This window comes from Meriones unguiculatus, chromosome 15, assembly GCF_030254825.1.
Source record: "Meriones unguiculatus strain TT.TT164.6M chromosome 15, Bangor_MerUng_6.1, whole genome shotgun sequence".
NCBI lineage: Eukaryota > Metazoa > Chordata > Mammalia > Rodentia > Muridae > Meriones > Meriones unguiculatus.
In genome coordinates, this window is record NC_083362.1 from 61934228 (window position 1) to 61944881 (window position 10654).

Below are 10654 nucleotides of genomic sequence, written 5' to 3' on the forward strand. Positions count from 1 at the left end.
GCTAGCAGCCATTTTTTTTTCCAGTCTCCCTGACTATTCTAGCTCACACATAGTTAATAATTGATGAGGCTAGTGGCCTGTGGCAGCATCCAGCGGCCACTTCCTGCCTTATTTGCTGAGTAAACAGGCACCCTGCCTTAGCTGGGTTTTAAACCGGCTCCTCAGGGAAGGGCACTGTGTCCCTGAATCACCAGGGAGGGGAGGCAAGGGCAGGGCTGGCGCTCCTGTTCTGGAGATTTGAAGCTTCCTCCCTGAAGCCATGTCCACCCCTAAATGCTGACGTCAACATAAGTCCTAGGGTGCCTATTAGTGAAGACTAATTTTTCCCTAGGGTCCAGGCAGGAGGCCTCCACCCTGAAGCAGTGGGTGAGGTCAAAAGAAAGCATAAACAGAAGGGAGACGACCTGACTTTTAATAGCATAACTCCAGCCCCAGAAAGCAAGCTAGACAAGCAAGCTCTGCAAAGCTGCCCGAGGTGCACTGGCACAAACAACTAGTAGATTGCCCTTGCCCATCCCCCGAGTTTGTGAGGTGGCTCTATGCCCAGGAACTTTGGGCCTGCCCAGCCCCCATTCCCAAACCCTCAGTGTTCAAGGAAACTTGGGCCAAGCCTTGCTTCTATGGCAGTTGATTGAAGCGGCAGAAAGACTAAAGCAGTCCAACTATCAAACAGAAACTACCAGACATCATTTCCTGTGTGGAAAAGTGAAGACTTGGATCTTGCAATAGTTTGTAGCTAGACACGTCCAGGATTTGGTCCTTTTTTTTTTCCTATCTTTGGTGTCCTTAGGACTTTACATCAAAGTCCTTAGGATCATACTTTCTGGGGCTCGATGTGGGACCCCTTGGCAAGTCTCACCTTCGGCCATGGAAGGGTGAAATAAAAGATCATGAGCAGCAAGTAGCCGGAGGTAGCAGTCACAGCAGGAGACAGCAGAAGCTCAAGCAGTTACAAAGTGGACAAGAAATCATGCAAGGAAACTTTATTTTGAGAGGAATTTGCAATAAACACAGTGAACAGGCTCCAAAGTAGTTATCTATTCTTCTCCCTCATCCTCATCCTCATAGGAGTCGATGCCTACTTCCTCATAATCCTTTTCCAGGGCAGCCATATCCTCTCGAGCCTCAGAGAACTCACCCTCCTCCATGCCCTCACCCACATACCAGTGTACAAAAGCCCTCTTGGCATACATCAAGTCAAACTTGTGGTCCAGGCGGGCCCAGGCTTCGGCAATGGCAGTTGTGTTGCTCAGCATGCACACTGCACGCTGCACTTTGGCCAGGTCACCCCCAGGCACCACAGTGGGTGGCTGGTAGTTGATACCAACCTTGAAGCCTGTGGGACACCAGTCCACAAACTGAATACTACGTTTGGTCTTGATGGCAGCAATGGCAGCATTCACATCCTTGGGCACCACATCTCCACGGTACAGCAGGCAGCAGGCCATGTACTTGCCATGCCGAGGGTCACACTTCACCATCTGGTTGGAAGGCTCAAAGCAGGCATTGGTGATCTCTGCCACTGACAGCTGCTCATGGTAGGCTTTCTCTGCAGAAATGACTGGTGCATAGGTGGCCAAGGGGAAGTGGATTCGGGGGTAGGGCACCAGGTTGGTCTGGAACTCCGTCAGGTCCACATTGAGGGCCCCATCGAAGCGCAAGGAAGCTGTGATGGAGGAGACGATTTGGCTGATGAGACGGTTGAGGTTGGTATAGCTGGGGCGCTCGATGTCCAGGTTCCGGCGGCAGATGTCATAGATGGCCTCGTTGTCGACCATGAAGGCACAGTCTGAGTGTTCCAGGGTGGTATGTGTGGTCAGGATGGAGTTGTAGGGCTCCACGACAGCTGTGGACACTTGTGGGGCTGGGTAGATGGAGAACTCCAGCTTGGACTTCTTGCCATAGTCAACAGAAAGCCGCTCCATCAGCAGAGAGGTGAAGCCGGAGCCGGTGCCCCCTCCGAAGCTGTGGAATACTAAGAAACCCTGAAGTCCTGTGCACTGATCAGACTGAAAGGCAAGGGAAGAAAGAGCAATATGGGTAGGGGAAAAGCCTGAGACATTTCTTATAGTTTTATGAGTTATAAAGTATCTCAGATGCACTGACTGTCTCCTAACAGTATCAATGTCTCAAACACAGCTAAAGATGATTGCAGAAATGGATCTGAACAAACAAACACACACTTTTCCTGAACACAGAGTCCAAAACTCCCTCCCCGCCAGGCTGTAGTCTCACCAGCTTGCGGATCCGGTCCAGCACCGGGTCAATGATCTCCTTGCCGATGGTGTAGTGGCCACGGGCATAGTTGTTGGCCGCGTCTTCTTTCCCAGTGATAAGCTGCTCTGGGTGGAAGAGCTGGCGGTATGGGCCCGTTCGGATCTCATCTGAAAGACCATATGTCACATTGCTGGAGCGAAAACCACGTGGCTATGCTGAGCAGAGACTCTTCCCCCTCCCTACCCTCAGAGCTGAAGACGCGTGAAAGAGCTGTCTCACTCTTCTGCCAACCTGGGGACAGCATCCTTCTTCAGCGTCAAAGAAAGTCAAAGAGGCTCCAAGATCACAAAACACCCAGTCAAGACTCTTCAAGAGAGACCCTCTACCTCCATCGAAAGGGCACCCCCTCCCCCTGCTCACCAATGACAGTAGGCTCCAGGTCCACAAAGACTGCCCGAGGCACATGTTTTCCAGCTCCAGTTTCACAGAAGAAGGTGGTGAAGGAGTCATCCCCCCCACCGATGGTCTTATCACTGGGCATCTGTCCATCAGGCTGAATCCCGTGTTCCAGACAGTAGAGCTCCCAGCAGGCATTGCCCATCTGGACACCTGCCTGCCCCACGTGGACTGAGATGCATTCACGCTGAGGAATACAGAGAAGGTCACAGGGTTAAGCGCCACATCTGCTACCGTCCCACCCTTCATGGGGTTCTCTCCCACCCTCTGGCCTGTTAGCTAAGTGACTCAGTACAGTAAGGCTGGGGCCGACAGAGGTCAAAAGCAGGCGGCAGGCTCTCCAGGATCCTCAGCACAGGGCTCCCCAGACTGGAGAACTCCGGTAAGGCAGACGGACCCCTTAGCCTAGTTCACCTAGTTCTCAGTAGAGAATTTGTCAAGCGAGGGCGGTGTGATCCTGTTATATCCGCAGGATACCCGGAGAGGACATACACACATCACAGGCAGGACTGCAGCAACCATGATTGGGGGTGGGGGAGAACAGGACACAGACAGACAGACAGACAGACAGACTCTCCAGCTGCTTCCAGAAATAGGTTTTACAGTTTATAGCCAGTAGCCTCCTACTTGGTTAATCTTTGCCTTGAAGATTAAAATTTCGTACAACACTCTCCCCTTCTTTTCTGTGGGCAGAGGTGTCTCAACCTTCCGTCTGGTATCAGCTGACCATTCTGGCCATCAGGATGCCAGAACCCCCACTTTATTAATCCCATCTGGCCCTCGGGGATCAATCCCATCTGGCTCCTCTTCCCCACCTCCGCCCCCACCCTCTGCTTCGCTTCACCATCTCCGCCCTCCGCCTCAGCCCGCACGGAAATAGCAGCGATAATGCGGGTAAGCGCCGACGGCAGGTGCTGGCAATACAGGTATACCGGAGCCCTGGCAGCCTGAGGCTCCGTTCTGGCGGTCCATAATTTAACCCCTGCAGCACCTAGGTCTGTAGGATCCGCGCGCCACCCTTTCTACAGCCAAATGATATTGGGGGAAGAGTGGGGGGGGGCATGACGATTTCTCAATATTCAGACAACGAAGAGGAACCTGCTAGGGGGCCTTTGAGGAAACCCGTCTTGCAGAAGCAGGCAAGAGGAGCGCCATCTGTACCTGGGCCCTACGTCTGTTTTCCCACTGGAGTCTTTCCAGTTACTTCCCAGCCAAAAGCCCGGATTGGGTTTCTGCCCCCGCTCCGGGGCTATAAATACAACCCCCTTCATACACCTCTCTTTCCCCTCCCCCCCCCCCCGCCAACCTGGCCTCGGCCCGGGCTGTCGATCAGCGCCAGCTGTCTCTGCCCGTCCCTCCGAGCACCCGCGCTCCCGTAGGAGGAGCCCGCTGGCCTCCCGAGGCCGAACCCCATTCCCGCCACCCCTTCTGGCTCAGAAGGGGGTGCTGAGTCACGTAGGGGGGTGTAGGTGGGAAAGAGGCACGCAGAGGAAGATGGGGTGCCGTACCAAGTAACCCCTTCTACCAGCCGGCGCCAAGCACGTGCTAGGCCAGTCCCAGGGACTCAGAGGGTAGAGGTGGGTGGCGGGGGCAGCCGGGGGCAGCCATGCAGGTCTTCCGCCGCCCGAGGAGAGGACCGGGCGCAGGACCGCGTGACTCCCCTCAGGAGGGTTGGGGCACGGACGTTTGGCACGGGAGGAGGGCACTACATGAGGGCTCCTCTCTGCTAGTGAAGAATCACCCTCTCACGGTCCCCAGCCCCCCGAAAGTGGGCAACGCACTAGGCCAAAGTCACCAGGAGGGGTGGGGGAAGTGCAAAAACTCTTGCATCTCCTGGAGACCCGGAATGCTAAGGAAAGGGTCCTCGGCGTCTCCAGACGAAGGCTCCCCACAAGGAGCGGGAGCATTTACCTACGGGATCAGAGAGATCCCGGTGGGGCCTCACTCACCATGATGAGTCTGGGCTGAGCGTCTCACGTAGAGTCGGGGTCACGGGTCTCAGTGAGATCTGCGGAGCTGCAGTGCCGCACCGGTCTTATAAGCAGGAGGCGGGACCCGCTCGCTCAGCCCGCCCACCGCGGGGCGGGGTGGTCTGAAGACCGCGCCCTCGTCGGAGTAGGTGGCCACTGGTGAGGCCAGTCGGATCCCCACCCCCTGCCCCGCCAGATTTCCCTCACCTGTCGGGTTTGGGTTAGAAACAGAGGCCCCTTTTCCTTCCTAGTTTTGGGCTGACGCCCCAGATTCCGAAAGTCCGAAGCAAGGACGCAGGGTGCGGTGACAGGGCGTGTCTTGACTGCACCTGCGTCACGCGGACGCCCATGGTGCAGGAGTTCCGATTTAGGGCGGAGGAGGTTCAAACAGTCTTTCAGAAGCGGCTGTCCCCGGCCGTCTCCGCTGTCCTCCCAGCGTCGCCTCCGCGGCTCGGACAAGCCGGGTCGCTGGGGCTGGTCTCCCGAGAGCCCCCTACAGCAGATCACCTCCTGCTGGTCCCCGGCCGAGAGGGCAGGCTTCCGCCCACACCTGTAGGAGGCCGAGGACCGAGAACTGCAGAGCTTGAGCCCCAGGGTGCCGAGCCCTAAATTGTCTCGCAGCGCGGAGTGGCGCAGCCAATCTGGGAGGGCCGACGGGAGAATCTGCCACCTCTCGCCGGCCACCGCCGGTCACCGGCCCCGTCATCGGCGCCGTCACTATCAGTGAGCCCTCACCACGGCAGCCTGCCTACTGCGGCGGAGCGCACCGGACGGCCTTATGCAACCTTGGGCTAATGACTTGGCGTTGAGAGCCTTTCTACGTTTTCCCGTTTCGTACGAGGCCAGGCCTTTCTAAAAATCGGTTTCAGCTTTCTCAGATTTACATTGCCCCTACCGGGAAAATCCCTGCGGCAGAGTCCAGGTTCTGATCCTCATGGCCTTCAGAAATCTGACTCCCAGGCTAGTCATCACGTGAAAAAGATTCACCGGCCTTCCTTCTCATCCTCTTCTTAGGGACGAGGCTGTTTGACAGCGAAACACAGTACCATAAGATGTTCAGTGATGGCAACTTTCTGTCAACAAAGTAGCTAGTGGCATTTAACTTAGAGAAGACGTTGAAAAGAATACAGTAAATTCCACAAGATCTCTCTTCCCGGGGTTCTTGCCATCTGGTTAGGAGAATGAAGGTTCCTCTGGAGAGGCTGAGTGTGTACTTCAGTTGGTAGTTTGCTTGTCCATCGTTCGTCATCATTTGTGAACTCCTGGGTTTAATCCCTAAACCAAGGGTGGGGGAGGTGCTCATTTATTAAAAAAAAAAAATGAACAGGCTGCTTCAAACATGGGTCAGGGTCTGCGCAGAAGATGAAACCTTGATGATCAGATAGTGCTTACTTTGCTAACTATTTGCTTTCTTAAGTATCCATCCAGCAGGAGGGATATAAAAGATCTAAAGTATCAGGCAAAACCTTATACCTGTTTGACCTTCCGGTTTTGCCCTTCACTTGTAAAGCTGAGGTAGCCATTTCAGTTGTGAGGACCAGACAGGCTCAGGCTGTGTACACACGCCCAGCAGAGCAACGTGTGAGGAACCACTTGGGTTCTCACAGCTCCCACGCACACTCACCTTAGCATAGGTACTGCATGCCAGGCTGTAGTTGATTGAGAACCTGTCTTACCTTCCTGAGGGCAGGGATTGTGTTGCGTTCATCTTTGAGTCCCTGGTTCTTAGCATGCTACTTAGAACATTTGCTAAGCAGGTATTTACTTAATGAACTGTCGTGCTTCAAAGATGGCCAGAGATGGGGCCCTAAGGGAGTTACAGCTGAACAGCTGAGGGGGCTGGAGAGATGACTCGGTGGTTAAGAGCACAGACTGTTCTTCCCGGGGACCCAGGTTCAATTCCCAGCACCCACCTGGAAGCTCACAACTGTCTGTAAGTCCAAGATCTGACACCCTCACACAGACATACATGCTGGCTGAGATGCCAAAGCCCCTCTCAGAAGCGTTTCATTCTGTTGGGGATGTAGCTTACTGGTTGAGTGCTATACTTAGCATATGGAAGGCCCTATGCTCAGTCTCCAGTATGGCAAAAAGCAAACAAATGAGATAAGGGCAGTTTTATTTGGACTTCATGGTATTAACACGTGAAAAGGTCAAGAATTTTTGGGTTGCAGTACCCTCCAGGCCACCTCCATGTCCCTAGGACTCACAGATTTTTCACAGTCTTGTGCTCAAGGCAGGGCTAAGGTTGACTGCAATTATGTAGCAATGATGGATAACTGGGTCAGACGTCAAAGGACACAGGCGGAGTCTGGGGAAGTCTACGCCTTTCATTTCTCATCATTGTCCATGCAAAGCATCTCTTCCTTCATCATGAAAACATTTCCCTGCAATATTTCTGTCCACGTGTGGGGAGCCAATGAAGCCCCGAGTGAATGTGGAAGGAGGGAATGACACCCTGAATGAACATGTATTTTTTGACATGGGCTCAGTCATGTCAAGGACCAACACCCTAGATCCACCTTTGGCCAGATTAGGAATGGCGATGCCTGCCTCTGGTCCAAGCATAAATGAACCATTGGCCAGTGTGTGCATAAACTAGCAAAGGCTGCTCCGAACAGACCGACTCCCTGTGCTGGACATAACAAACGTGCTAAGGTTCTAGTTGTTTCAGTGGTCTCCATTGGGGTGTTCACAGTCCACCTGACCCTAGTTTTTTTGTGTACATGTCTGTCTTTCTTTATTCACTTAACATGGTCTGGTTTCCATACCCAAGCCTCAGGGATACAATATCCATGGAAACCCAACTGACACTTGGTAGCTGGAATAATAATTCCAGCATTTCCAGATTTCTCCTCAAGTGTCCTAAGTAGGCTGATGACATCGCCCCTCATGATCACAAAATGACTGCCACAGCTCAAAGTATCATGGCCTCATATGGCACTGTATAAAGGCAGGAAAGGGAAAAGCTTTCTTATATCTCTTTTCTTTTTTTAAAATTATCTATTTATTTTATGTTTTGCCTGCATGTATGTCTGTGTGAAGGTGTCAGATCTTGACAGTTGTGAACTGTCATGTGGGTGCTGGGAGTCGAACCCTTGTCCTTTGGAAGAGCAGTCGGTACTCTTAACCATTGAGCTATCTCCCCAGCCTCTTATATCTCTTTTCATCTGAGAGAAAAACCTTTCCTTAAGGCAAACCCCTGCAAGAAAAATGAAAACGGGAGAGAGGTGGAGGGGCACATAGCAGACATCCTTATGTCTCAACAGCCCATTCCACAACCAACTTCCAGGAGGAGGGAACCATCTAGACTCGCCCCTGGGTCTGAATTGGAAAGGCAAGTACTTAAAGGAAATCTGGCCGAGGAGTCGGGAGAGGGTAGGCAAGGCTGTTTAGAAGGGCCACTGTACCCCGCCTTAGCAGGTAGCTCTTCTCCTCCCTGTTACAGCATCAGTCCAAACTATGCTTCTCTTCTCCCCTTCCTGCAGGCTGAAGTCACCTTCCAGCAGCGCTGTGGTCTGCTCTGAGTCCCTATAGCCCATTCCCCATACTGCTATGATCTTTGCCCCCAAAACACGAAGCTATTAGCCACTGTGCTAAGACAGAGCCATTGCCTTTGAGGCCTTTCTTGCTCTGGGAGCTCATCTTGCCCTAGCCTTCCCCTCCCACCTTCTGTTTCTTTGAACACAGTAGGCTTATTACTGTCTAGCAAGCCTTGCTTAGCTGTTCTCTTAGCAGCACTGTTTCCAGGTTTTGCAGTAGCCAGTGCTTCATTCAGGTCTTGGTTGTAATATCATTTTTTTTTTTTTTTGAGATAGGGTTTTGCTATGTAGCTTTGGCTGATTTAGAATTCCCTATGTAAACCACCTAACATTTGGAGAGCAGAGTTGGTGATGACTAGGCCAGTTCTGAGACATCTAGTTTAAGGGCTACACAGGTGAGTTTAGGGTCTGGAAGGGCCTCTTACTCCCCATGTATCCACGTGGCTAATAATCTCTAAAGTCTCTGGCTTCTTTGTGGACCAATTCAATTTCACCAGCCTTGGGTATTTTCATAGCCCATGTCGCTTCTCTTTGCCAATTAGACCAGAAGAAAGAGAAGATTCTGGCTTTAAAGATTTCGGTCCACACCTGTGACCCAGGTGGTAGGTTAGGCACCTGGAGACTCTGGAATTTTTCACCTGCGTGTTAAGAGCATCTCTGAAAAAGCCCATACCTCAAAATAAGTTTTCTGCCATTGGCCACAATAGCTAGAATGTCACATTGGCCACCGCTTCCTAGACAGGATTGCTAGACGACATTCAGTGACATTCTGTCTCTCTGTTGTGCCTCCATCTGGAAGGTGAACTGAAGAAATGCACTGTGATGTCTGTTGGTAAGTAAGGTTCTGGGTTTCTCTAAAGCTGCTGTTCAGTTGGTGAAGACATAGATTTAACAGAGTTTATTGTTTAGTCAAATGAGAATGCTGAGGCTAAAGGGCAACAAGAGGGATGAAGGCTATAGTATTCAAGGGAGTGATTTTGGCTGGTCATGGAATTGAGACTGGGGAGGAAGGAGATAAAGACTCAGGAGGGGGTATGATTTTTAAGAAGGAATATACATACACACCCATATAATTTTAAGTAGACATGGAAGGGACTGTGGGGCTATGGACACTGCCACATGCAAGAAGAAGCCGAGGCTGAGTCTCAGAAGAGTCTTAATTCCACCACTAATGAACCCCCATGTGACCTTGGGCAGGACACCAGAGACTTCCTCTTCCTTTTCTTCATCGAGAGAGAGAGAGAGAGAGAGAGAGAGAGAGAGAGAGAGAGAGATCCATCCTGTCCTTTTTTTTTTTCCAAAGCGGCTGAGGGAATCGAAGTAGACAACAGCAGAGCTTCGTTATAAATTATAAAGCAAAACTCAGGTATGGTGGCCTTGCCTATAATCCTAGCACAGGAAGATCTCTGTGAGTTCAAGGCCAGCCTGGTGTACACAGTGGGTTCCAAGTCAGCCAGAGCTACATAGTGAGACCCTATCTCAAAAGACAACAAAAACAAACAAACAAACAAACAAAAACCCAAACTAACTAACTAAACTAAAACAAAATTAAACTAATTAATCGAACAAGGAAATTCATTATCTTGCTTAGCAGGTGGAGAACAGCAGCAATTCTGGGCCACTCATTTATGAAAGTCCCATCCCCCCCTTGAAAAAAATCTCATTACTTCTCCTCCCCACTGGACAGATGAGAAGCCGGGGCAAAAGAAGCTGTGTGCTTGTAGGTCTTGGACATGGGTTTTATTGGATTCTGATTTCCTATATTGCATGACATTTTGAGTTTCTACCCAGCATGCCCTAGGTTTTTTATCTCTTGCTGCTCGAGGACTCATTATTTCTGGATTGCTGCAGACATCGTCTTAATCCCACCCACACTGCACTCCCCATACTTGCCAACCTCAGGAGAAAGAGGTGTGTCGCTCTGGGAGCCTGATTTCAAAATCCTCTGCCAGCTGTGAGGGGGATCGAGAGAACTGGGTTGTGTGACTGGCAACCGCCACAGGTCTGGACACCAGGCAGTTACTAGCCTTGGCCTCTCCTTTGCCCTTCTCACTCAGCTCTTCTGTTTGTGCCCAGACTGAGCTCTTGGGTACTTACCGGCTCCTCCTGTAACAGTCAACAGGCTAGCTCTCCTGGGACACAGTGGGTTTTTTTTTGTGTGTGTGTTTGTTTGTTTGTTTACTTATCATTCCCCACAGAGAGCCACCTGAGTGGATGGAGAGATCAGAAATAGGTCTCTCATGGGTTCATCCTGCTGCCCTGTGGTAGACACACAGTCATCAGACTCCAGACATTCCTGGCGGGGCAGTGAGCAAGGATAGGAGGTCCACTAGGTTCAGAAGGCTGGGGTAAGGGAAACTTGGGAGTCCAGACGTTCATAGGGCTGCAGCATGTAGTCAAGCAATTGCTAGATTTGGGAGAGGCTTCCATAGCTGTTTGCTGAACCAGGGAGCATGAACAGAGATTAGA

The 10654-nt window shown here is 51.6% G+C and overlaps 1 protein-coding gene across 2 annotated transcripts; it reads right to left on the reverse strand.

Moving 5' to 3' along the window:
- Positions 1 to 968: 968 nt before the first annotated feature.
- Positions 969 to 5228, reverse strand: LOC110566956 (tubulin alpha-4A chain). Of its 2 annotated transcripts, none has more exons than XM_060368653.1 (4): positions 4851 to 5228; positions 2638 to 2860; positions 2236 to 2384; positions 969 to 2009 (listed from the first exon to the last, which is right to left on the reverse strand). In XM_060368653.1, the coding sequence occupies exons 2-4, from the start codon at positions 2816 to 2818 to the stop codon at positions 1038 to 1040; spliced, it is 1302 nt and encodes a 433-aa protein (XP_060224636.1). In that variant the 5' UTR covers positions 2819 to 2860; positions 4851 to 5228; the 3' UTR covers positions 969 to 1037. The 2 variants fall into 2 exon arrangements, with proteins under 2 accessions (XP_060224636.1, XP_021520554.1); XM_021664879.2 differs by lacking the exon at positions 4851 to 5228 and adding an exon at positions 4623 to 4781.
- Between the last annotated feature and the right edge of the window lie 5426 nt (positions 5229 to 10654).